The sequence below is a fragment of the Opisthocomus hoazin genome, chromosome 13 (assembly GCF_030867145.1).
Source record: "Opisthocomus hoazin isolate bOpiHoa1 chromosome 13, bOpiHoa1.hap1, whole genome shotgun sequence".
Classification (NCBI taxonomy): domain Eukaryota; kingdom Metazoa; phylum Chordata; class Aves; order Opisthocomiformes; family Opisthocomidae; genus Opisthocomus; species Opisthocomus hoazin.
In genome coordinates, this window is record NC_134426.1 from 28,105,371 (window position 1) to 28,131,774 (window position 26,404).

The 26,404-nt window shown below is 59.1% G+C and overlaps 2 protein-coding genes across 3 annotated transcripts; one reads left to right on the plus strand and one right to left on the minus strand.

Moving 5' to 3' along the window:
- Window positions 1-1,496: 1,496 nt before the first annotated feature.
- Window positions 1,497-7,531, minus strand: MMAB (metabolism of cobalamin associated B). The gene is made up of 9 exons (XM_075435038.1): window positions 7,359-7,531; window positions 7,218-7,279; window positions 7,043-7,136; window positions 6,849-6,906; window positions 5,748-5,820; window positions 4,570-4,667; window positions 4,209-4,273; window positions 3,161-3,220; window positions 1,497-2,771 (listed from the first exon to the last, which is right to left on the minus strand). Exons 1-9 carry the CDS (start codon window positions 7,445-7,447, stop codon window positions 2,660-2,662), a joined length of 711 nt encoding a protein of 236 aa, XP_075291153.1. The 5' UTR covers window positions 7,448-7,531; the 3' UTR covers window positions 1,497-2,659.
- A 152-nt stretch (window positions 7,532-7,683) lies between these two features.
- MVK (mevalonate kinase) lies at window positions 7,684-20,103 on the plus strand. Of its 2 annotated transcripts, XM_075435034.1 has the most exons (10): window positions 7,684-7,815; window positions 7,893-8,040; window positions 9,287-9,434; window positions 10,693-10,848; window positions 13,548-13,651; window positions 14,597-14,642; window positions 15,416-15,506; window positions 15,934-16,050; window positions 18,576-18,729; window positions 19,393-20,103. In XM_075435034.1, the coding sequence occupies exons 1-10, from the start codon at window positions 7,738-7,740 to the stop codon at window positions 19,542-19,544; spliced, it is 1,194 nt and encodes a 397-aa protein (XP_075291149.1). In that variant the 5' UTR covers window positions 7,684-7,737; the 3' UTR covers window positions 19,545-20,103. The 2 variants fall into 2 exon arrangements, with proteins under 2 accessions (XP_075291149.1, XP_009931045.2); XM_009932743.2 differs by lacking the exons at window positions 7,684-7,815; window positions 7,893-8,040 and adding an exon at window positions 8,578-9,139.
- The last annotated feature ends 6,301 nt before the right edge of the window (window positions 20,104-26,404 follow it).

Below are 26,404 nucleotides of genomic sequence, written 5' to 3' on the forward strand. Positions count from 1 at the left end.
TCCCAGTCCAGCGCGCAGGGTGTACTGGGGAGGACCCAAGCTGCTGCTGGGTCATGGCCAGCGGCTCCCCGTGTGGCTTGGGGACAGCGTCCAGGATAGAAATGTCCCTTTTACACAGCTGAGTGCTGTAGGATGAGGTGGTGGAGCAGAGGACAAACACTACGGCCTGGGAACGCCCCGAGGGCCGAGCGTGGCCCCCACGGAGCTGAGCTCTGCGGAGCTGCAGCAGTCCCGAGCTGGGCTCACTCCTGAGCTCAAGCCCCAGCCCGCTGCGCTGCTGATCTGGGTCGAACGGGAGCGGAGGGGGGGCTGGAAGCTGCAGGCACCCCAATAAATTTAATCTCTACATCATGGTAAAGTGTAGTAGCAAAATTTATTTCTCCTTGCAATCAGAACAAGACCAGCTTTGGCCCCAAAACAGCAGTGAGATTTCTTGCCCTACCCGCTGGAAAAAAAAGAAAACATTATAAATCCATCCCGGAGCTGATTTATATAGCGTTCATGAAGAATTTATATTGCAAAGAATTTTATTCAATTAAACTTGAAAAGCCTGTAGATTCGTGAGGTTGCGAAGCGATCACGGAGCCAGAGCCATCATCGGCCGGGACGGCCTGTCTGGAGCAGGCACCGAGGAGACGTCTGACGTGACATTGCAGCTGACGGCACCGTCCGAAGCGGGAGCATTCGTCACTGGGATGTGTTACAGGCTGAGGCTTGGGAAATCACCCTGTGAAAAATGGGCATTAACAATAGCTGTGAAATATCTGTTTAAAAAAAAAAAGGGTGACTAATGAGACGGCGGTGTCTGTTAGCGTGGGGCACTTCTCACTGACCCCACGCTGATTAAAGAGTTAACACAAAAGCCAGATTCATTTGGGAAGCAAGTTTCAGGTTGTTTCTACGTAACATTGAACGGAGGAAGCTGCCCAGCTGAGTGAGGAGCTCCCACCACTGAAAGCCAATGGGATCCTGGGGTGCATCAAGAAGAGTGTGGGCAGCAGGGCGAGGGAGGTTCTCCTTCCCCTCTACACTGCCCTGGTGAGGCCCCATCTGGAGTACTCTGTCCAGTTCTGGGCTCCCCAGTTCAAGAAAGATGAGGAGCTACTGGAGAGAGTCCAGTGGAGGGCTACGAGGATGATGAGGGGACTGGAGCATCTCTGCTACGAGGAGAGGCTGAGGGAGCTGGGCTTGTTCAGCCTGGAGAAGAGAAGGCTGCGAGGGGACCTTAGAAATGCCTCTAAATATCTGCAGGGTGGGGGTCAGGAGGATGGGGCCAAGCTCTTTTCAGTGGTGCCCAGTGACAGGACAAGGGGCAAAGGGCACAAACTGGAGCAGAGGAAGCTCCAGCTGAACATGAGGAAGAACTTCTTCCCTCTGAGGGTGATGGAGCCCTGGCCCAGGCTGCCCAGAAGGGCTGTGGAGTCTCCTTCTCTGGAGATATTCCAGCCCCGCCTGGACACGGTGCTGTGCCCCCTGCTCTGGGTGACCCTGCTTGGGCAGGGGGTTGGGCTGGGTGACCCACAGAGGGCCCTGCCAACCCCTGCCATGCTGGGATTCTGTGAACCCCTGCAGGGGTGACCCTCCCTCTTCCAGCCCTGGCTGTCCGCTGAGGGGATGCCGGGCCCCTGCTCCTCACCACAACCCCTTCACCTGGCAGCTGGGTGAGCGGAGCGGTCCCCGGCAGGCAGCTGCCAACACCCATGAGGGCTCTGCTCCATCAGGGCTGCGCTCCGAGGGGCAGCTCCACGTGGATTTAACCCCCACGACTCAGAGCTTCGAGCCTTAGAATCACCTCGCCTGCACAAGACCTGCGGGACTCGGCTCTCCCTCTTTAATCCCTCCGTTCCGCGTCAGCCCCGCTCCTGGCAGAGGGTGCACCGGGCCGTCAGCACGGAGACGTCCTTCACATGCACAGAGGCAGCAGCCAGAGCCACAGAATTCTCCGTGCGTTCCTGTAAATCTACCCAGCACAGCTTCAGCCGGGGCTGATGGATTGAAAGCAGCTCAAAAAAGCAGAGCACGCTGGGCTCAGGATGGAAGCACGACAGTTAAGGGCCCTCCAGCACGAGTAAATCACGTTTATTATTTCAAAGCTTGCGGACGGAGTTCCTGAATCTCTGCACAGCTGCTGTTCCGCACGAGCGTTGCGGCTTACAAAGAGAAGCCGATCGTTTTCTCGGCTTCGTTCCTCAGCGTCCTGCCGCAGCCTTTCCACAGCACCTGCCACCGCGCAGGGCAACGAAGACATCTCTCGAAGTCAGCTGAGGTTCTCGGAAGTCTCCTGGCCCAGCTCCAACGCAGGGCAAACAGCAACGCCGAGGCCGTCGCCGCAGCGTGACGCCGGGGCTGTTTGGACAAGGCCCGGCGAACAGAACGGCTGTGTTCCTCACCCCATTTATCAACAAGGTCCTAGCTATTTAAACTGGAAGTTCTTGGCAGCTCACGTTTCGAGTCCAGGCTCGTCCTCTTTCCCCTCCTTGATGGGGCAAAGCCGTCTGGACAAGATCCTGTGCAGCCTACTGTAGGTGACCCTGCTTCGGCAGGGGGGTTGGACTAGATGACCCACAGAGGTCCCTTCCAACCCCTACTATTCTGTGATTCTGTGATTCTGCTGGATCTGGCTTCCTGCAATCAAGGAAACAAACATTCCAGCTCCCAGTTAGGGTTGAGGCCGTATGTGTATCTTCTCTTCCTGCCGTACGTATATCTTCTCTTCCTTCCCTTCCTTCATCGCAGCGTAGCGCGCCAGGACGAAGAGGTAGTCGCTCAGTCTGGAAAACCAAGGGAAGAGCAGTGAAACCGCCCCTCGCACCGGGGACGTCTGCGTCCCGCAGCGCCCGGGCACCCAGTGAAGCCCGCCCGGGGACAGCATGGCCACGCCACGTCAAGGCAGGCAGAGAGGGACCACAGGAGAAGCGCTTGGCGAAACGGCCCGCCGTAAGCGAGCCGACTGCTCCCTCGGCACTGCAGCAGGGTCTGCGAGCACGCAGGCCTCACAAGAGTCCTTTACAACAAGCTGCTGGTCGAAAACTCCAAAGATCTTACCCAGGGGAAGCTTCTCAAGAGGTAAAGCCCCGCAGTCCTAGCCCAAGGCTAAGAAAACAACCCCCGGCAGCTTCAGGAGCACAAAGTAAGGGTGGGGAGTTTTATTTTCTTTTACCTGTTCAAGTATTTGGCCACGTTTGGATCTGCTTCCCCTGCTTGTACTAAAGGAACCACGCTAGAACAAGAAAAGGAAATTTTTAGTGTATTTACCTTTCTAGATCCGAATGCACCAACGACTGCGACTTGCTGGAGCCCCCCCGTCCCCACCCCAGCCTCGCCAGGAGCCCCCATTCCCCGTCTGCTTCCCCAGGAGGAACCTGTGGCGGCTACGTAACGCGACTGCGTAATGCAACTAATACTTGTAACTACTATTTGTAAGGACCACCGCTCCACTCCTCGAACGGCTGCTGCTCCAGAGTGGTGTCACTGAACAACGGAGCAGTCTGCAGGTGATTAATGCCCTGAGGGATCGTTATCCTTTCCTGCAGGTCAGCAGGGACGCTGCTTTTCGCTGGTCCCTGCCTCCCAACGGGCGCACAGCTCTCTTTCCAGCTTGCTTTTGGCGAGAAACCACCGAGTGGGATGCTAGCTTCTCATCCCACCGAGTGGGATGCCTCGCAGCAGAGCATGCCCACCCAAGCGCCTTCCTGCCATCAGCAGAGCCCCCGGCCACCGGCGCTGATGGGCAGGTGCGGGCCGACACCAGAGGCGATTTACACAATGAGCAGATGAGTTTCTTCTGGGGGCCTCACCAGGGGAGCTTCCCTCTCCAGTGGAGGAGTGGGATGGGGTAGGGGTGGGCAGTAACAGCTGAAGCCGCTCAAAGCTTCCCCGGACCTCACAGCCGCCAGCGCCGCGGCTTCGCCGTGTGCCTACGAAATGCACTCAGCAAACCAGACGCGGGCTGGACGCGCAGCTGCGCCTCGCCGTAAACCTGTCTGCTCTTTCCAAAGTTCTCAGCTCGGATGTCCCAGGTCGGGGCAGGGAAGGGAGAGGTGCTTTTTGCCGACTGCGCTCCTGGGATTTGGCTAAGCCAACCACAGGACGCTTGATTCGGGCTCGAGCCGAGTGCTACGGTCGATTGCTCCGACCGCACCGATTCGCTGCAGCACTCCGATCACCTCTTATCAATTTTATTCTGTTACGCTACAGCCGACACTCACCACCTCTCAGCTCTGCGGCAGACAGCTCGGGAAAAATGGAGAGCGGCGCTGCTTTTACCTCCTGACTGAAACAACAAGGAAACAGCACGTCAGTGCCTGCCAACGGCAGATACGGCCGTCCGCAGCGCGGCTCATCGCGTCTCACGCACGCCGCCGAGCCCTGCGTGACGGCTAGGCAACGGGGGAGAGGCGTCAGTGCAGCGGGACGTGGGAGTTTAACTCAGCCGGGTCCTCCTCTCTGCTTTCCTTTCCGTATTTGTCCATGCAAATGACGGCCTCACAACCCGTTTTCCCGCAGCGAGCCAGATCCGCCCCAACAAAGCGAGACTTCTCCAGCCCCTAAGGCAGGAGCAGCACCTACGGGCAAGATGAAGGCTCTGAGCGGAGGAAGCTGCTCGGTGTAACTGTCAATCCACTGCTCCAGCTCCAGGATGGGCTTCTCGCTGAAGGATGTTCGTTCTGCAGAGGGAAAAAGAAGAACCGGCTAAAAGAAACGCATCAGCGATTCAGTCTACAGAGAGCTCTGCTTTCCTATTTCTTGGATCAGTAAGCACTAAGGAAGCAACCCAAAAAAATCCTCCCGGTTGATAGAGGGGATTGTAAGAAAGGTGAAACTATAACAAAAAAGCCTTAATATTTTCTAGTTTTTAGTAGTCTTTAGTACTGTAACTTGTATTCCTGCATGCACAGTGATCTAACGATGTAACTGTTACACTAATCCCTGCTTTCTCATTAAGGAATGTAGTGGAAGGACATGGGCACAAGCTATCACTTAGTCGTTAGACAAAATAATTAAGTGAAACAAAAGTGGTCTTGGTTCTCAGCAAATAATTGGGATAATTGTGGGATAAAAGAGACTCCTCAATAATTCTACTCCAGACAGCTCGGCTTTGGGAGGGCAAATGCACCAGGCTCCAGAGATCAGGAGGCACCCAGAGAGCAACAACACCAGAGCCAAACACCCTGAAGGACACGATGGACGTGATCCTAGAACTGAGTCTGCGCAGGAACAACTGTCAATCAGTGAACAGCGTGATGAAGAGGATGGGCCTTCATCTTGGGACCCCCGAAGACCACCCAAAGACGCTAACAGACATGCGTGAAAGATATTTACATATGATAATTAGTTCTTAGAAATATAATGAATATTTACATGTGTGATTGTATTTAACCTGAAGCAACAGGGTGTCTGGTGCACACGTTTGGAGGAGAAATCCCCCGTGTGCCCGGCGCCGCAGTAAAGAATCCCTGCTGCACAGTGTACGTTGTGCTGTCAGGTTTTCCTACCGGATCTTCGAATCACGGTAGAGCGGGGCTGGCTGCTGGCGGCGGGGCAGCGCCTCGGGCCAGCTGCCACCGCTCGAGTGGCACAGCAGCTTGCGGGACCCCGCGTGCCCTCATCCGGCACCGGCCACGCGCTGCGGAGCAGCCCCTGGGCAGCTCTCACCGCCGCATCCCCCAGCAGCCTCCCCAGCGCCGGGCCGGGAGGCCAGTGGCCATTCAGAACCGTCACCCGGGGCAAGGCCCCGCGGGGCTTACTTAAGTGAGCCTCCCTGGCCGAGGAGAGCGGCGTGGCGATGCTGGAGCCCACGTCCTGCAGCACACACTGGACCTAGGGGCAGCAATCGGGACAGAAATAAGAAGCACTTTCGTTAACCAGCCTTCGATGCTCCGGTGCAACTGCAGCAAAGCTCCGGGAGGCGACAGCTGGTTGTGCTGATTAAAGCAGATCCTACCCTTGCTGTTCATCATCCCCCAGCCTGCTGGCGGGGGGGATCAGATAAGTGCTCCCTAATTGCTTTATGAGAAGCCAGATTAGCGCATGTACTTGTTTTCACTGCCACATTAAACCACCCCGGCTGACTTTGCAGAAAGCAGAGCGGGGAGCGCTCACGCAACCCCTTTGCTGGTAGGACACCGAACCAGCAAGCTCTGCAAGGAAGGCAGCGCCGAGCAGCTGCAGACAGAGCTGGCCTGATGTCAGGTCCGCTTCCAAGAGGGGCATCTCTCCACAGCCCGGGATACCGGAGAGGCGGGCTGGTAAAGCTTTTTACAGTCTCTGGTTAGCTCCTGCTGCAGCCTCGTGCACAGCGCAGCTCGTTAGCGAACCTCGCAGGCTGCCACCGCGCCCACGTGGTTGCTTCGCCCCGATTTCAGATCCCAGGCTTCGTGACGACGAGATTTGTGCCCCGTGTACGGTCCATAGGTCTGAATAAATCCAGAGTTACTTTTGTCTGCCCAGCACTAACCACCTGATCTACTGGTTTCACAGAATCCCAGCATGGCAGGGCCCTCTGGGGTCACCCAGCCCAACCCCCTGCCCAAGCAGGGTCACCCAGAGCAGGCTGCACAGCACCGCGGCCAGGCGGGGCTGGAATATCTCCAGAGAAGGAGACTCCCCAGCCTCCCTGGGCAGCCTGGGCCAGGGCTCCGTCACCCTCAGAGTGAAAGCCTTCTCAGTTAAGGAAATTTGTTTCTCAGAGAGTAATCGAGGGTCAATCTTAATTGATTTAATAATAGATTTATTAAATTCCCACGTGTCCGTGGGAGTGCTGTGTCTAAAATTAAAGAGTTTCAGAGTATTTTTCAGTAGCGCGGACGCACCGACTGCGCTGGGCGAGGGCCATCGCCAATACTCACTTTGTGCAGCTGCTCGACGAACGTGTGGCCCTTTTCGCTGCTAAACTCACCGGCAAGCCTGGGTTAAAAAAGAAAAAACAGAATAAATGGAAGGGGGTTAGCTGGAAATTTGTTGTTGTTGCTCGAAACGCGCCGAATCCGGACGCTCGCGGGAGCTCGTCAGCACGGAGCGGCGTCCCGGGGCAGGGGGTTACCCGATGGCCGAGTTCAGCTCGTCCGTGGCTCCCAAGGCCGCGAAGAGCCGGTCACTCTTCGGCCGCCGCTCCCCGGTGAAGGTGCTGGAGAAGCCTCGGGACAAGGCCGCGGGGGGCCCTCAGAGCCGGGCCCTGCCCCACGACCGCCCGCCCCGGAGCCCCCCGCGGGCGCTACCTGCGTCTCCCGTCCTCGTGTAGATCCTGGGGACCCGGTCGCCGCGGGGGCCGCCATCGGGGCTGCGGGGGGAGAGGCCGTGAGTGGGGCCGGGCCCTGTCCCGCAGTCCCCCGGGGCCTTCCCCGCGCTCGCCTGCCTACCTGCCCGCCTCGCTCCGCTGCCGCCGCCCCGCCGCGCCCAGCGGCCTGCGCAGGAGGCCCCGGCCCGCCGCCGCCGCTCGCCGCAACATCCCTCCGTTCCTCGGTCCGTTCGTCCCTTGGTCGGTCGGTCCGTCTGTCCGCCTGACCCTCCGCGGCCGCCGTCCCGCAGTCCACCCGCCTGCCCTTGACCCTCTGCGGCCGCCGTCCCTCCCGCCACCCTCACCCCAGCCCCGCACCACTCCGCTCCTCCTCCTTCCGATTGGCTTACCCGACGCCCCGCCCTCACGAGGATCCCAGCTATTGGCTTGAGCGCCAGGAGGGCGGCTCCCATTGGCCAGCGGCGCCGCCCGTCCGCGGCGGACAGTTGAGGCGGGGGGCGATGTGGGCGCGGGGCCTGGTGCTGTCGGCGCCGGGGAAGGTGATCCTGCACGGGGAGCACGCCGTGGTGCACGGCAAGGTGAGGGCGCGATGGCGGCTCCCGGCGCTCCGGCCCGCCCCGCCGCCTCCCCTCACCGCGCTGCTCCCCGCCCGCAGGTGGCCCTGGCCGTGGCGCTGGACCTGAGGACCTTCCTCCGGCTGCGGCCCTGCGGCGAGGGCGGGCTGCGCGTCCGCCTGCCCGGCGTCGGCGTGGAGAGGAGCTGGGACGGCGCCGGCCTCCGGGCCCTGCGGGGGGGCTTCGCAGGCAAGCGCGGGGCGGGGGGAGCCGCTGCATCCTGCCGGGTCTGCGGCTCGCCCGGCCGGGGGCTCTTGGGGGGTCCCCTGCCTGGGGCTCTTGGCGGGTGAGGCCCTGCCTGGGGGTCTCTGCCTGGGGCTCTTGGGGGGGCCCCGCCTGGGGCTCTTGGGGCGGGGGGGCCTTGCCTAGGGGGACCCTGCTTGGAACTCTTGGGGGGGCTCTGCCTGGGACCCCGCCTGGGGCTCTTGGTGGGGGGGAGACCCTCCCTAGGGCTCTTGGGGGTGCCCCGCCTGGGGCTCTTGAGGGGGGCAGGCCCTGCCTGGGGGTCTCTACCTGTGGCTCTTGGGGTGAGGGGGCCCCGCTTGTGGCTCTTGGGGGTGAGGGGGCCCCGCCTGGGGCTCTTGGGGGTGGGGGGGGTCCTGCCTGGGGCTCTTGGGGGGGGCTTTGCCTGGGGCTTGCCTGGGGGTCCCTGCCTGGGGCTCTCAGGGGGCCCTGCCAGGGCTCTGGGACCCAGGAGCGGCTGCTGCAGCTGTGCCCCCACTTTCGGGGTCCTTGGGGGCTTGGGTGAGTGCCGTCGTCAGGAGCCAGCCAGGACCCGCGTCTGGGCGTGCTCCTGGGCCCGTCGCTGCGGGTCTGAGCTGAGGGCTCCTGGGGAAGGCAGAGGTACGGGGCCGGTTTCCCTGTCGCTCTGCCTTGGGCCGGTCCTCACGGATGTTTCTGCGGCATCTTGTACAGCCCGGCTGGCGGCTGCGCCGTTTCCCTTCGGAGGACCTGGCGCTGGCTCCTGTGACCCTCCTGAGCACTGGCTGCTTTTTGGAAAGCAGAGCAAAGTCTGCCCAGTCGGAGCGTTGGTAACCTCTCCCAGCACCAAGCAAAAGTTCTGTGGCACTGGTGCCTGCTCCTGGCCGTTCAGAGCCCAGACTCGTGCGGAGCATAGCGGAACATCCCCCTTCTTGAATAAAGAGTTTGTGTCTTGCCAAGTTCTACGTAGCGATGGATGGGCGTGCTGGCAAGCGTGGGCAAGGAGACAGTTCCCACAATGCCACGCAGGTGTGGAAACACTGGGTGTTCAGCCTGGCTGCTGGAGACTTTTATCACAAATCCTCAGGTAGAAAGTCTGTAGGTGAAATCTGAAGTTGGCTCAGTCTGTTTCTGCCTCCTATAACAAGAGATGTTGTTCCTGTAAATACTGCTTTCAAGTTTAACAATTCCCTGGTTCCTAAGTGTTTAAATTCTCCCCTGTTTGCTTCCGTAGCTGACTTTGATGAATCTAAGTCCCCCAGCATAGAACAGCTGGATGCACTGAGGGAGTTTGCTGGGATCGCTGCCGGAGCCTCAGGTCCCGAGAGCCTCGCTACTCTTGCCTTTCTTTATATGTGCCTGGCGATTTCGGCTAAATATGGGTAAGGCTGTCTTCCTGCCCCGGGTAAACCTGCTGTCTGGAGTGTTGTTCACCATTAATTGCTTCTGCAAGGTCACGGGAAGGAACTAAATCTTTGAGGCAAAATGAGAAATTACGAGGAATCTCTCTTTGTTTAGGTCCTGAGCACCTCGAGAGACGCTCTTGGGAGCGGAGCGGGTGGGTGGGTGGGATGGGCTGGGAAGCATCTGCTCTCATTTGGGCGTCTGGCTTTGAGGCGCTTGGGTCAGAGCGGTTCATCCCAGCCTTCCCACACAGTTGGCAGCAGTGGAGACAGACATCCTCCCTCCCTTCCTCCCTCCAGTGGGCAGCTCGTTGCGTCCTCGCTTAGGTTAGAACAACTGCTACTGAAACGAGCTGTGAATTCCTTGTCTGAGCTAAGTCTGATCCCTCCTGTGGGCTGAATCTCCCTAAAAATATGAGAACTTGGGGTAACCACAGCTCAGGGCTGTTCCAGTTCCTAAGCCTGACCCACACCGTGGATGGTATCGGTGTAAGGTACCGGAGAGGTGCTCAGGGCGGTCTCTGATACAGCCCTGCTTGCTGTCCTAAAGTCAGACCCTGACTTCAGTATTCATAGCAAAGGAATCAAAGGTTAAAGAATTCTGACGTGCAGTTGCACCGTGTTTTGCTTTGCAGTCTCCGAGTTGCTTGGTGATAGCACTGGGGCTGTCACCAGCCTGCTCTGAAACCACCAGTTCGTAGCTCACGTCACTCGCCAGGCAGAGCTCCTGGGCCGGGTGTCGGGGTCTGTAACACAACCCGGCTGCCGTCGGTGGAGGCGGGGGGCACGCGGGCACAGAGGCGAGCGTGGTTCGTCTTCCCCAGCAGGATGTAACCACGCAGCTACAGATCTGGCCGCCCTGCTCTAAATGGTGACAGATATTTAAGCTTTATTTAGAAATACGTTTAAAATCATGTTTACAACAGTCTTTGAAGGGTCTCTTTGTGGTGCTACTCAAGTGTTTAGTTACTAAGTGCCCCTGCTAGCAGCCTGACAAGCCGTGCTAATCATAGATCCAATTCAGCAAGGCTTTGTTCTAGCACAATGGCTTCGCAAGGCTACTCAGCTGTGCTGAGCGCTCCTGAAGCCCGCGCGTCTCGGGCGTGCGTGCTGACGTTGCCGGTTTTCAACCAGCTTGTCCTGCCGTTGGTCCAAGCTGGCACCTTTTGCCTTGGAAACAATGTCTCAAGATGGAACCTGAGGTCCTTGTGCAACATCCTGCATGTTTGTCTTTCAGAGACGTTCCGAGCGTGGACATAGTGGTGTGGTCTGAGCTGCCCACGGGAGCTGGGCTGGGTTCAAGTGCGGCCTACGCTGTCTGCTTGGCCGCGGCCCTGCTGACGGCGTGCGGGGCCGTCTCGTGCCCTCTGAAGGACGGAGAGTCCACAGCCAGGTAACGCAGCCGGGAAGCCTCCCCGCTCTGGAGACGCAGCCCGCGGCAGCTCCGCTCTCGGTGCCGCTCTCTTTCTGTTTACCCACAGGGATTCTGGTGCTCCACCTCTCTCGGTCTCCCGGGCTGTTGCTGCGGCCGCAGCGGCAGCACCCTGAGCCCAGCTCCTCGCCCTTCCTCTCCTGTCGCTGCCCTGTCCCGGGGCTCTGACCTGTGAATCGCGTGTTCACAATTTGCTTCTCCTGATAAAATCACCTGGATGCAGGGATTTGGTAAAACGCACGCTGTTTCCCTTATCTGGTGTAAGATATACGTACTTGGGGGCAAAAAAAAGTCTTTATTTCACCAAGCAAGTAAAATACGCTTCAGTGTGGTGATGTTTTTTTTTTTTAAGCTTTATTTCCTCTCTGTCCCTGAGCATCTTCCAGGTTTTGCTTTGAGTCCTCATGGAGTCAAGGATCCTTTCTGTTTTTTCTGCGCTTTCACATGATTTTTTTTCTGCGTGTGGTACATTTCCTCCTGGTCTCCCGCCTCAGTTTCCCCTTTGTCAGTGGCTGGTGAAAGGGAGTTTCTTTCCTTCTGCCCTTGGCTTGCTTTCCCTTGGAGTTCAGCCTTGACAAACTGGTCGGCTGTGCCGTGTGTCTGAGGAGGCTCTGTTCGGGGACGCGCATCGCAGCTGGAGCGGCAGAACCCTCTGTGGTGTGCTCAGCGCCAGCTGCACCCTTTTGTGGTCGGCTCCCGCGGGTTTTGTGCGGGGCGGGAAGTGAGGCGGCGCGAGGGGCTGGCTGTGTCCCGCTCCGAAACCAGAGTCTGCAGCCTGACCCAGAAACACGTCCCCAGAGCGGAGCGGTTTGTACGCCGTGCTCGGGCACATCTCCCCAGCAGTCGCACGGCGTGAGACAGGAGAGGCTGGTTCCAGCCCGAGCAGCGAGGATGTCTTCATTCCCTGCTCACACGTCTTAGCTTCAGCTTGAATACAGCATGATATTTTTTTTTTTTCCTTCCAGCTGGCATGCAGAAGGGTAAGTGAGAGATGGGGGTGTCAGACTTCAGAAGGTTTTTTGCTTAACATCGCAAGAAAAGAACAGCGTGATATAATGACTCCTGTGTAGAGAAGAATCGCAGCCTCTCAAAGAGGATTAAAAACAAGTGGTTTACAGCAAACCGCGCTTCTATTTTGAGTAGCGGTGGTGTGAGCTGTTTTCCTGAATGCTTCACAGATTAAATATTAGCAAGTGAAATGAAAGGTGTGTGGAGATGAAGACGTTCAGCTGAGGCCCGGGAAGGTGGGGAGTTAAAGGAAGCAGCTTCCAGCTCGCGGGCGGCTCTCGGAGTTTCAGCCCTGCCCGAGCAGCAGTCAGTGACCGTTCTTGTACAAGACTCGTGTTTTTCCAAAATCCACTTTTGTGCCTCTGCTCTCTCGTGTGATGCCTGTTCTGGGCCCGGTGTTCCAAAAACCTGCTGAAGGCGCGTTCTGGCTGCACCGAACTCCGGCTCTGGTCTCTGCAGAGCGTCTCTGATGCCGGGGTCTCTGATCCCGCGGGCCGTGTGGACGCTGGCTTGGGCTGTGCGCTGCGTGTCGGCAGCGCAGGCGGCAGGGAGGGTTGGGGACGGGTGTTTGTGTGCCTGCCCGAGCCTCGGGGTGCTACGGCAGGGTGCAGGGGTGTCAGGCTTCCCTCGGGGTGCCTGGGTTTGGGACGGTCCTTCGGGGCGGAGCGAGCGAGCGCCTTTGGAATAACCCCCTCCGGAGCTCGCCGGTCCGTGTGGGTGCCCGCCCTGCAGAGGCAGGCCCGGAGCGGTGGGGTTTGGAGAGGCACCGGGGGAGAAATCGCGGTGGTGGAATTGCGGTGAAGCCGCAGCCGGCGGCTGCGTTGTGACTGGCAGCTCTGTGTTTGCTCTTGGTGTTGCTACCGCCCGTTAATTAGCGTGTTCGGTCAGGGGCCTCGGCCCTTGCTGAGTCTGACCCAGCACCCTCTGTGCCGGCGTTTAAACTCTCGACGCGCTCACCGATTTGTGCGACTGCTTTGAAGACAACAGAAAGACTCGGTTTTGTGTTTTTTAGCGTCGCACCTTCTGGACCTGCATTTGGTTCCCTTCTGCGCTCGAAGTGCCAGCAGCCGGCGCAGCTGGAAGTGTGAGGAGTTAATCCCTAAAAATCAAAGCCTTGCTGGAGACAGTAAATCAGTTCAAACGACACCTTTCTGACCCACTTTGCGAGGCTTCTGCAGCTGAGCAGCTGGCAATTAGAGGCTGAAGTTGCATGTGCGAAGTGCAGCTTTTACTGTGCTCTTCTCACGTCTGTAAACTCCCCGTCCTGCCTGTTGGTGGGAAGGATCTCGGGCCAAGACCGGGGTAACGCGCCGCGTCAGGGAGCTGGGGATAGCTCTGGGCTTGCGTTCAGTTAATTTTGATCATCACCAGGCCAGGGCTAGGATCTTCCCCCTGATCCTGCTCCCTCCCTCGCCGCTGGCCGTGCCGAAGGGTCCCGAGTGCCGCTGGGCGCTGTGAAGGGCGATGCCAGCTCCCTGCTGAAAGGACGCGGTGCGTGGAGGGGACTCGCGGTGCTGGGGCTTCCTGCAGCAACCGGGTGCCTGGTACGGGCCCCGCTGCTTTTGTGTCGCCCACGGCCTCTGTCCCACCTCTCCGTCACTTGGCGTCTGCTGGTTTCGGCTGTGTGTTGGAGTCATTTTCTTGCCTTTCAGGTGGACGGAAGAGGAGCTGGCTTTGATTAACAGCTGGGCCCTCCAAGGGGAGCGGGTGATCCACGGCAACCCCTCGGGTGTGGATAACGCTGTTGGCACCTGGGGTAGGTGTGGGTGTTTGCGGAGAGGCGGACGGGGTGGCAGGGCAGCAGCCACGTCGCCGTTCTCCGCTGCTGTGGAGGGGTGGTGAGTGGATGCCACAAGTTGGGTTTCTGCAAACAATAAGGCTTGGCTGGAGCTGCTGCAGGGACACGGAAACTCCCAAACAGGTCCCTGTTTCAACTTGGGTAGAGGGAATCCTTTTGTGCCTTGGTTTGCCCCGCTGTGAGCTGGGACCGCTGGCAGAAACGCTGCAGTGACCCCAGAGATCTGCGTCCCCCCGGCAGGTGCTGTGGGGCAGAGACCCTGCTGCAAGTAACTGGGATTTAAAGATTCTGGCGTGAACAAAGAAACCTAATCCTGCCCCAAGCATAAGGCGGTAGAAAATGCGGTTGGACAGCTGTCATTTAGTTTCAATTAGCAGAGACTTCCAAGTGTTTTGGAAGTGTCCTTGGAGACTTTTAATAATCTTTCTAATGAGACCTAATCGCAGTGCCTCCGCAAAAGCGGGAGCCAAGTGAGACGTTCCTTCTGGACAGCGAAATTCCGTGCTGAAGGGCGGCCGCTGACATGAGCGCACACGTTCAGTCCGGTTTGAAACCTGCACGCTTGGCTCTGCCCCAGGGACTCACTGCTTAGTTCTTTATTTTTGCAGTAAAGATTTAGTGCTGGCCGAACTCTTTGCCTGTTAAAGAACATTTAATGTGAGTCCAGAGTAGAGGAGAGCAAGGCACTGGGTTAACTACGTCCGGCCAGACCCTCTCCTGAAGTCAGCAGGGTTAGGCAGGTTGGTGCTGCCTGAGAACGTGGTTCACTGAGCTGGTGTTTCTTGCAATCCCTGTCATGTGCTGTGGGTGAGGTTCGAAAGATGAAAGGCCTTCTGTCTCTGACAGCACGGCGTTATCTCTCGGCTCGCTGTGTGCGGAGACAATGCATGTGTTTTACTTTAGGTGGAGCCCTGAGATACCAGTCAGGAAAAATCACACCGTTGAAGAGGTAATATTTAAAAATAACACTTACACTCGGTGGGTGGAATATGTCAGAGCAGCGTTGGGTGGATCTCGCAGGGTAGGAGATTGATGGGGACCGCTAACGGCGTGGCGGGAGGGCTTAGTAGCCAGGTTTTGCCGTGGGTGTGGGTAGCCCGAGTGTCGTCTCGGTTTGGGGTGGACAGGAGCAATGAAATGTTTGGTCATTATCTGACGTTGGATGAACACAGCACAAAGGATCAATATTAATTTCATGGCATTGTGGGCAGCAGGAACGGATCCGCTCCTGGCAGCGAATGACATTGCGGGGAGGGGGAACTTCTGGCTTACCTGGTGGTGGGACTGGGGGAAAACCAAGCTGCGGAGACAAACCCGGGTCCCGCGTGTTCCTTCTGCCTCCCGCCAGTGAAGGATAATCTGACTCCATTAAAATCTTTCGCAGTGCATGAAATTGCCCCATTAGCAGTTAATGGCTACTGCTGGCCGGCCTCGCAGATAGAATTTCGAAGGGAAAATTTTGCTTGAATAACATGGATTTCAGTAAATACGTTACAGTCCTATTTATAGCACTGGTACGGTGGTTGGATCTAAGAGGAATAAGCCTGAACCCAGCCAGCACTTAAGCACCTGCTTAACATTTTTTTTTAAACTAACAGCGCTCCTTATCTTGGGTGCCTGGCTCGAATGGGCCTTTGGAGGCAGGAGGAGCTGCGTCTGGGCCTTGGGAGCTGCAGGGGGCTGCTGAAGGAGGGAGGTGAGGACGTGTCTCGTTGCTTCCAGGGTGCCAACGCTGAGGATCTTGCTGACCAACACAAAAGTCCCTCGAAGCACCAAGGTCCTGGTGGCTGGTGTCAAAGAGAAGATCCTGAAGGTGCGGCACGGAGATGTGCGCTGGGGCAGGGTGGGGGAATAACCCTCACAAGCGCAGGTCTCCTCAGGGGGGACGGCACGTCTCGTGGGGGTCTCTTGGGAGATCTCTGCTGTGGTCACCGCGTTCCGGCCCGCTGCTGGCGAGCACCCGGCCGCCCTGGGAGCGGGGGTTCAGCTCGCCTTCTCCCTCTCTCCAGCACTGACAGTGCTTGCCACAAAAATCACCAGTTCCTCCCTCTGGCCTGTTTTCTTCTTTTCTTCCAGTTTCTGCGGGTGGGAGCAACTTCCCGTTGCCCTGCTCTGCAGGGTCAGTGGATGAGTAGCCCCATGTGTGGTGAGGAATTGTCCAGCTCTGAGAGACTGGGGCTGGTTTTACCAGAAGCCTAGCGAGCAGTCTCCTCACATCTCGCCTTCCCCCCTCTTCTCAGTTCCCGGCCATAATGAACCCGGTGCTGGACTCCATCGATGCAATTTCTCAGGAGTGCCAAAGTGTTCTGGAAGCGATGCCTGCAAATCCATCACCGGAGTATTACCCTGTGCTGGAGGTAAGGGGCTTGTTCGCCAGTAGTTTTAGACACTGGTACTGTTGAACATCAAAATGTCGTTTAAAGAACATTAGGCCTAAGAAAAAATTTGATAGCAGGAAATGTTCAGTTCCGAGTGAAACCGTGGTCTCTCTGCGCTGCTTTTAATGCCCTCCCTGGAGCCAAGTGACAGCAAATGCTGCTGGCGTCTCCCCACAGCGGTGCAGAGGGAGGGAGGGAGCGGACCTGGTGCTTTGTGGACCTGTAGCTCTGGAGGTTTCGCTTCCTTTGCTAAGAAACGTGAAGTGAGTTCAGGCCGAGGCGCTGCCCGCGCCGCGGGCCGGCCGCGCTCGCTCCAGCAGTCGCTGCCTGCGAAGCAGCTGCTTTGTCATTGCCAAGGCTGGAGTGAAGAGCAGAGAACCCAGCAGCCCCTGGGTTGCGATGGACTGGGTACGAGCCAGCTCCCATCGCTCTGTGCTCATCCTGGCTCCAGAGAACGACGAACAGAGTGGTGCCCAGAGCCGACCTGACATTGATGCATGAGGTGCACGCAAAGCTCGGTGTTTGTCTTGGCTTTGTTCGGAGGAGGAGAGGCTGCGGCGGTGGGGGGAATCGCGCTTCCAAGCGGAAGAAGTTTCTGCAGCGCTGAGCGCGCTGTAGCACCGGTTCGTGGGGGTAAGGAGGTGTGACAGTGTCCCAGCTGAGGCAGACCTGGCCTGGCCCTGGGTGCCACGCGACTCGCACGGCCACGAACCGTTTGGTACCAGCGGTGCGGTTCCTTGTCGGCAGCTGGATCCCTCCCCTGGCTGTCCCGTGAGGAGCTCTGCTTGTCCTTGCCCTTGCTGGCAGGTTGGTCCCTCCGCAGCCATCAGCGGGCTCCGGAGGTGCCGGAGCGGGCTCTGGGGTGGGACGGAGCTGCTGTCCCGGCTCGGCCCGCTCCCTGAGCAGATGGGTGGTCCGGCCTTGTCTCTGCGTCGCGCCTCGCTGCGCGTGGGTGAGCTGCTGCTGGGACTGCCGCAAGCACGGGAGGGTCTCCCACGGGATTGGCAGCAAAGTCCTTCTGCTCCCTTCGCACCGAGAGGGTGGTGGGTTTCTGTACCCGTCGGGGTGGGCTGAGCTGGGTCGGCCGGGGGAGACCCGGAGTCTGTTCGCAGCACAGCTTCAGACACCTCCTCCCCACCTTCACGCCGCGCTGCTCAGGCTGTCGGGAGTGTTGGGGGACGGGGAAGAGGAGGGCTAATTTGAAGTGTGCTTTGAGATCCTCGCGTGAAAGATGCCAAGGCAGCCTCGTATGCGGTGCCTGGGAAGCAGCGCTGCGGTGAGCAGGCTTCTGTCTGCAGCCTCGTGGTTTGTCCTGTGCTTGAGGAGCCCGCAGAGGCACGGCTGATTATATGCAGCGTAGATATTTGGCTGTTTCTGAAATGTGCAGTTCTGGACAGCGCTGTGTTTGAACCGTCGAGCTAGTCTACTGTGTCATAAGCTGTCATCCGATTCCTGGCAGATTTTTGGTTCAGGAGATGACAGGTGTCTGGGATCATCATAGACAGCGCTGTGCCCTCACTCAGGCATAGAAAGAGGCCTCTGGACGGACGTCTGTCCAGCCTGGCACACAACTGGTGATATATGTGACTGGCTAATTCGTGTCCTTGCATTTCTTCAAACGTGGCACAGAAATGCTCTGGGGCGGGAGCGGGGAGAGGGATTATTTCTGCACCGTCCCCTCGGCGTGGTGCTGGCAGGAGACGCGTGCGGAGCTGAGCGCGGGCGATGTGACTGCCGCCTGCCGTGCTGCGGCCCGGCTCCCGCTGCTCCCCCTGCGCAGCGTCGCTCCCGGCTCACCCCGAGCCGCAGGCGGGGAAGCGGCCGGTGGCCCCGGCTGGAGGGAGAGCACAGGGTTCCTCTTTGGGAGCATCACTGGGACGGGTCCCGTCTCGGCTGGCTCCCTGCTCGTGACACCCACGGGGACAGCGATGGGAGCAGCCACCACGCGCCGGGGAGATGATGTCGGAGCAGCGTCCTCCGCTGACCGTGCTGATGGGCTGGAGGGCACTGCGGTGCGGGGGGTCAGTGCCTGGCCAAGCCCTTCCCTCCTCAGTTCCTCACCTCTGCTACCGGGAGGAGAGAAGCTCCAACTCCCACCTCGGTGGGGTGTTGTCCACCTCTTGGCCTGTTGGGACTCTGCAGCCGCGGCAGCTTTCTCCAGGAGGTTTGTGGCTGGCTGGGGCGGCGCGGCAGAGATGCCCCTGCAGCTCGCCAGAGCTGGGCAGCCCTGCTTGGAGGGTTGCCTTGCCCGGAGACTGGCTTGCACCGCTCCCCTCTGAAGGGAGGACCCTCTGGACCCCGCTTGTGCCGGGTGCCAGCTGTGCCACTGGTGAGAGGCCCCTTGGCTGGCGGCCCGGCGAGGAGGGAGCAGCGCTGCACAGCGCAAGCAAGGGGAGGTAGCTCCGCGTCGCCGCTCCCCTGCGCCTCGTCGGGGAGGGAGCCATGGCTGTACAGAGCCCCTCTCTCACCACATGCTCATCTCACCTGTGTGCGCTTGCTTTTAGGAACTCTTTGATATAAACCAACACCACCTAAACGTGATGGGAGTCGGCCATCCCTCCCTGGACAGGCTGTGCCAGGTGACGGCGTCCCACGGCCTGCGTAGCAAGCTGACCGGGGCTGGCGGGGGCGGCTGCGGCATCACCCTGCTGAGACCAGGTCAGTAGCCCTCTGCTCGCCCGGGGCACCCTGCCCCCGGTCCGCGTGGGCCTGCCGGCGGGGTCGGCTCTGGGAGCGGAGGGACGCGGTGCTAGCCCTCGTATGGCCGCGGTGGGATGCGAAGCCGTGGCACGAGCGCGGGGTGGTGCCACCCGGCCACGTGGTTTGCCACGCTGCATACGAGGGTGGTTCAGCACGGTCGTTTACAGAATCACAGAACGTTTGGGGTTGGCAGGGACCTCTGTGGGTCACCCAGCCCAACCCCCTGCCCAAGCAGGGTCACCCAGAGCAGGCTGCACAGGACCTTGTCCTGGCGGGTCTTGAATATCTCCAGAGAAGGAGACTCCACAACCCCTCTGGGCAGCCTGGGCCAGGGCTCCGTCACCCTCAGAGTGAAGAAGTTCTTCCTCATCTTCAGCTGGAGCTTCCTCTGCTTCAGTTTGTGCCCGTTGCCCCTTGTCCTGTCGCTGGGCACCACTGAAAAAACTTTGGCCCCATCCTCCTGACCCCCACCGTGCAGATATTTGTAAGCATACGTGTGTCACATCTTCAGGGCATCGGTCCTGTTCCACGGGGCCCACGTTTGAACGTGTGCTGGCCCGTTGCGGTCTCCCTGCGGCGGCCTAGCTGGCTAACTGGCTGCTCTTCCCTTCCTCTTGGCAGACACCTCCGTGCTGGCCGTGGAAGCAGCCAAGCGAGACTTACGTGCCTGTGGATTTGAATGCTGGGAGACCAATATCGGGGCCCCCGGAGTGACCCTGCACTCCCCCTCGTCTTTAAACGCCCAAGTGCTGCGTGCGCTCTCTGAGAGTTAAGCTGCTGCCTCTGGCAAGACCCAGCTCTTGGCACCCTGTCCTCAGAGCGAGAGCTGTGCGTGCCCGGATGCCTTGAAGCTGCTCTCCTGCGTGGCTGTGGGCCTCTAGGCACGGGTGCGGAGCCGGTTTCGGGGCTGGCATCGCTGGGAGCGGGGACTACGATGAGGACCCGGGAGCGACCGCTTGCACTCGGCCTTGGTGCGAGTGTGACCCGGGCTCTGGAAATCCTGTTTGGAATTTATTGTGCTAATCCCGAGGGGCGGGGGGAGAGGCTGTCGGCTGGGATCCAGCGCGGGTAAGGACGCTTTGCTTGGCGCTGCCGCTTCGGGTGGGTGCGGTGAGGTCTCCTCCCTGCTCCCGCGGGCTCCTGCGCGGGCGGGCGGCGAGGCTGGCGAGCTGGACGTGTTGGGGCGAGAAGCGTCGTGGCAGCTCGGGGCTTGGCGCTCGGGTCCCCGCTTCTCCTGGACTGCAATTCGCGGTGAAGAGGAAACCTTTAAATACGGCTCTTACCTGCTGCTAATGAAGAGTTGGGTAATTAAAATGAAAGAAACAGCCCATTCCTGATGGAGTTATCCCTGTTTGTGGTCTTTGCCATAATCTCGGCCTGGGCTGATCAGCGGGGTCCCGCGGCCGGGCTCTGGTTGCCGATCGCGTGCTGGAGATCAGGCTCAGGCAGCGACTGTCACTGCTGGGAGGGTGGCTGACGGGGGCAGAGCCTGAAGGCTCCTCTGTGGTGGCTGTTCTGGCGTCTCTCGCGCTTCAGCCCGACACGAGCGTGTCCTTGACCCTGGGTGTGCGAACCCTGCCAAGGCAGGGACGGGGGGTGGAGGGAGACGCTTGAAGTCATTGTTTTTAGGTAGGACACAAAAACCCCAAAAAACCAAACCACTCGCCTCCTCGCAAGCTGACCATAACTTGCAGTTGGCAAACTACGAAACCTAAATGTGTTTAAACTTGTTAGACAAACGTAAATGCCGTTTTTACAGTTGAGATTTTAATGAGTCGTACCCCAGGACTGAAGGGAGGGGGCAGGTGAGTGCCTGAAGCCGACGTCTCTTGGAGTGAGAGGCTGACTCGGAGTGGCCGTGGTCTCTGCTGTCCCTGCCAAAGAGATTTTATCGTGGTTTTGCTTCTCTGGGGTTTTTGGAGGGGGTCTTTTCAGGCATCGCTCCGCTCGGGAGGTTCTTCCTTCAAAGCCGAGCAGTAAATTGGCAGCGGGGGGGGGAGCTTGCTGCCCGCTTCAGTGCAGAGTGACAAACGTCATGCAGGAGGAGTTGGGACACACCAGCTCTGGAACCCAGGCGGCGTGGTGGCCAGCTGTAGCTCGCTGTTCGGGTGTAAAACTGTCTCTGGTTTTAATAAACTGACGGGTTTTTATGTGCAAAGCGTTCTTTGATAATTACGCTGGGTACAAAAGGGAAAAAAGCACCTTACGCCGCTTCAGCGAGAGCAGGTTTCAGATGCGGGGTTTCTACATGTCTGATTACAATTCCACTTTGCATCCCAGAACGGCTTTACGCTCATCGCGAGGCAGAAAGCCTGATAAATAATTTACCGTTCTCTAACACAGTGTAACCAGTGCGAGTCTCTGGGAGCGCGTTGCCGCTGGAGCCGCCGGAATCTGGCTGTAGCCTCTCCCCGTAGCGCAGAGAAAAGCCGAATCCAGCGCGGAGAGACCGCTTCAAAACGGTGTGTCTGGGGCTGATCCTCGTGAGCCGCGTTCCTCGGAAGGCGGCCTCGTGAGTGCTGGGGGAGCAGCGAGGAGAATGGAATGAAAATTCTGGTTTAAAGCGGAATTAAAACCGGTGGTTTAAACAGAGGGGTGGCTGCGGGGGCCTGGGAGCTGCCCGCGTCCCCCTGCGCTGCCCGCGTCCCCCTGCCTGGGCCACGCTCCCGGGCTGAGCGAGGGTCTGTGGCCCCAGCCTTGGCGTGGGTGGGCAGAGGGGGGCCCCGGGCTGGGTTCTGCGAGGGTTCTCTGCTTCGCCGGAGCCTGGCTCTGCCTGCCCCATGCCATGGGGAGCGGGACTGCCGGAGCCAGCGGCTGGAGCCGGTCCCGAGTTGTTAGAAGCGAGCACAGATTTCGCGTCCGTCTGTGAGCACCCGCTCCCTCCTTCACAGAATCCCAGAATCCCAGCATGGTGGGGGTTGGCAGGGACCTCTGGGGTCACCCAGCCCAACCCCCTGCCCAAGCAGGGTCACCCAGAGCAGGCTGCACAGCACCGCGTCCAGGCGGGGCTGGAATATCTCCAGAGAAGGAGACTCCACAGCCTCCCTGGGCAGCCTGGGCCAGGGCTCCGGCACCCTCAGAGGGAAGAAGTTCTTCCTCGGGTTCAGCTGGAGCTTCCTCTGCTTCAGTTTGTGCCCGTTGCCCCTTGTCCTGTCGCTGGGCACCACTGAAAAGAGTCTGGCCCCGTCCTCCTGACACCCACCCTGCAGATATTTAGAGGCATTTCTAAGGTCCCCTCTCAGCCTTCTCTTCTCCAGGCTGAACAAGCCCAGCTCCCTCAGCCTCTCCTCGTAGGGGAGATGTTCCAGTCCCCTCACCATCCTCGTAGCCCTCCGCTGGACTCTCTCCAGCAGCTCCTCATCTTTCTTGAAGTCTTCTCCCTCCCCGACTCCATCGGGAGCTTCGCAGGGGCCTCGCTGCGAGCGCCGGGATAACCTGGGGGGGCACTGGGCATGTACCCCAACCCAGCTTCCGCACGGGGATCCCTTCTTTGGGTGCATCACCGCCTTCCAACCACCTCGTGCAGTTCCTTGAGCTTCACCCGCCAGCGCTGCGGGGGGACGCAGGGGACCCCATCCCCGCGCCTCGGGCACCCGTTGGGACACAGCAGGCGCAGAGGGGGACACAGCCTTCGCTCTCCCCGCACTTTGCCGCTTCGGGAGCAGAACTGCGGCGCAAAGGAAGCCCGGCCAGCGCCTTCTCCCCGCCGACCCGTGCCCTCCTCTCCCCCGGCCCCACCGCCAACACGCCGGTGCTCTCCCGTCTCGTTTTTACGGATGTGCAGCGGAGCGGTGATTACCGCTGAAGGATTAGCCTGCTAATTTGGCTAATTTTTCTTGGGCTTCATTTTTCACGTGACGAGCTTTGCAGAAAGACGAACGATGGTGGGTTTGCCTCCGAGAGCCGGCGCGGGAGAGGGGAAGCCGAGCTCCGTCCTTTCGCAAAAAACGAAGCTGGAGCCGGGCGTTGGGGAAGGTTTTGGCTGGCGTGGGCGAGCGGGGGGCTCTGGGGACATGGGGGGGTTCTCCTCGGCTGTGGGACCCCACGGTACCTGGGGGACACCGGCATTTCTTGCCAGAAAAAAGGAAAGCACTTTGTATAAAGGAAAAAAAAAATAATAATCTTTCAAAATCTTCATTTTGCAGGTGCGTGGGGCAGCATCGCCGCCGCGGTGTCCCCGGCGAGCGGGCAGGGCCGGGGGTCTCGCTGCCCCAGGAAGGCTCCTGTCCCCCACCCCAGGGGTCCCACCCACCCTGGGAACCCCGCTCGCTGCCCGTGGGTGCCAGCTGGGTGCTGCGTGCCAGGCACAGATGGTAATATTTTCTTTTTTGAAATCCCTGTCAGCGGTGGTTTCTTTCTGCTCCGGTGAATGGGCGCTGAAGAGGCAGTGACATTATTTGAGATAAGGGAAAGAGCAGAAAAAGGGTCAGAGAGAGAGGGAGGAAATGTCAGCGCGCAGCCGGGGCGGGGTGGGGGGCTGCTCGGGACCCTCGGGGCTCCCTGCCACTCCCGGGGTCCCTCCTGGGGCCGGGGAGGGGAGCGGGGCCAGGGGACCCCCCCCGGCACAGCTGGCAGGGCTCAGCGCTGCGCGTTGCGTGCTCGGCTCTGCACAGGGGGCTCGGGGCATCCGGGGGTCCCCCCAGGGCGGGGGGTGCCCCAGCTGGGTGCTGCCCAAGCACCCAGAGGCTGCGGGGCGAGGCAGGACCCCCCCCCCAGTGCCATTCCGAGGGCTCCCCGTCCCCTCTGCCACCCGGCGCTGGGGGTTTTGGGGGTCCCCCCTTCCCGGGGTCTGCCCGGGGCTCGGCACCCAGCTGCGCCCCGGCGTGGGGAGCCCGTCCCCCCCCGTCTCTGCCTCTCCCCTCCCGGCACGCTGAAGGTTTTGAAAGTTAAGTATTGCCGTCTGCTTTGTTGTTGCCTAACTACGACAGACAAATTGAGAACTAGTTGTCAAAATGTCAGTGCACAACAAATCAACATTCAAAATGAGTCTCAGCGCTGTGTGGTGTATAATTAAAAAAAAATCCTTTTTAGAAATTTCAGCAAGCGTTGGCTCCGCTTTATATTTGTCTGTGTGATTAATAAAGGCAGCTAATTTTCAGACTTTAAAAACAGCTAGAAAATAGCTCCTAATTACATATTAGGTTCCAAGCGGCCCCCGCTGAGCGAGGCTGGTATTGGTGGGCCAGAGAATTTGGCAGGGGCTTAATTACATTCTGAGCATCATCTAATTTTAGTTAAATGTAATGTAATCAGCAGCAGATGTCTGAAATAAAATATGAATTATGAATATGATGAAATTTCATTCTTGAATAAAAAAGTAATTTGCTATTTAGTTCATTAAAGTCGCAGAGGTGTATTAGGGAGCAGGTATACGGTGTGGCTGGGTTGTATTAAAGTGGTATTTCAGAGAGAGAGAAGGGAATTGCGTTAAAGGGGCTAAAATATTCCGCCGGGCCCGTGCGCCAGTCGGGAATTAACGGTTACAAAAATCCCGGAGCCCCTGGGCTGCTGCCAGCCCCTGGCACCGGCCGTTGGCTCCGGAGCTCCTCGTCTGCGCACGGTGACGTCCCGGGGCTCTCCGTGCCACTGAGCGCGGCCCTTTCCCCCTTTACTTGGGGAGGGGGCTGCGGTGGGGATGAGACCCCCACCGGGCGGGCAGACCCCGCCGTCCCAGTGCTGGCTTGGGCGCCGGGCCGGGCTCACAGAATCACAGAATCACAGAATAGTAGGGGTTGGAAGGGACCTCTGGGGTCACCCAGCCCAACCCCCTGCCCAAGCAGGGTCACCCAGAGCAGGCTGCACAGCACCATGTCCAGGCAGGGCTGGAATATCTCCAGAGAAGGAGACTCCACAGCCTCCCTGGGCAGCCTGGGCCAGGGCTCCGTCACCCTCAGAGGGAAGAAGTTCTTCCTCGGGTTCAGCTGGAACTTCCTGTGCCTCAGTTTGTGCCCATTGCCCCTTGTCCTGTCGCTGGGCACCACTGAAAAGAGCTTGGCCCCATCCTCCTGACCCCCACCCTTCAGATATTTGTAGGCATTTCTAAGGTCCCCTCTCAGCCTTCTCTTCTTCAGGCTGAACAAGCCCAGCTCCCTCAGCCTCTCCTCGTAGGGGAGATGTTCCAGTCCCCTCATCATCCTTGTAGCCCTCCGCTGGACTCTCTCCAGTAGCTCTTTATCTTTCTTGAACTGGGGAGCCCAGCACTGGACACAGTACTCCAGATGAGGCCTCACCAGGGCAGTGTAGAGGAGAAGGAGAACCTCCCTCGTCCTGCTGGCCACGCTCTTCTTGATGCTCCGGATGCCGCTTTTTTGGCCAGGAGAGCGAAGCGTCCGTTCGCCGGCTGGATCCCAGTGGGATGCCGTCCCCTGGACGTCTCTCCCCGCAGCATCCTCTGCGGTTTCAGCTCTGGAGTTGAAATTGCTTTTCTGTGTCCCTCCGTGGCCCGGACTGATGGAGAAGCATCTCCTGGAGAGGGAGAAAAATGGCACGTTCGTGGTTTCCTTGGATCGCAGGCGCCGTCGTTCGAATCCCTCCTGGCTGCCGGGAGGAAGGCTGCGCCTGGGCACCGGCGGAGACCCCTGCCCGCTTCCCTGGCGCGGTCTCTGGAGAAAACCCCGCGGCCGATTCCCCCTGCACGCAGCAGGCGAGCGCGGAGGAAGGCTCTGCCCGCCGCGGCGCGTCCCAACGGCTCCGGCGTGCCCGGCGCGGGCGATGCTCAGCGAGCAGCGGTGCCGCCGGGCTGCCGCGCTCGCCGGCGTGGGTTAGCAATCCTCCCTCTTCTATTCATCAAGGGCGTGACAGCTAAAATTCATCTGAAGATGAAGAAAGTGCCGGCTAATCCTTTCTGCGAGACAGTGATAGACTAGCGGCTCGGGAAGGATTGCACAGCAGTAATGAAATTAGGCTAAAACTGCTGGCGGATAGCAGATAATTGCCCTTGTCTGTCACGAGGAATAACATCTCCCGCACCCAACGCAATGATTGTTAAAGTTGCAGGAATTTATTTTCTTTTATTTATTTTACGGGTTTAACTTCGGCGAAACCTTAACAAAGGCAAATGCAGGGTCCTGCACCTGGGGAGGAACAACCTCATGCACCAGTACAGGCTTGGGGTGGACCTGCTGGAGAGCAGCTCTGCGGAGAGGAACCTGGGTGTCCTGGTGGACGACAGGTTAACCATGAGCCAGCAGTGTGCCCTGGCTGCCAAGAAAGCCAATGGGATCCTGGGGTGCATCAAGAGGAGTGTGGCCAGCAGGGCGAGGGAGGTTCTCCTTCCCCTCTACACTGCCCTGGTGAGGCCCCATCTGCAGTGCTGTGTCCAGTTCTGGGCTCCCCAGTTCAAGAAAGATGAGGAGCTACTGGAGAGAGTCCAGCGCAGGGCTGCGAGGATGAGGAGGGGACTGGAGCATCTGTCCTATGAGGAGAGGCTGAGGGAGCTGGGCTTGTTCAGCCTGGAGAAGAGAAGGCTGAGAGGGGACCTTAGAAATGCTTATAAATATCTGAAGGGTGGGGGTCAGGAGGATGGGGCCAGACTCTTTTCAGTGGTGCCCAGCGACAGGACAAGGGGCAATGGGCACAAACTGAAGCAGAGGAAGCTCCAGCTGAACCCGAGGAAGAACTTCTTCCCTCTGAG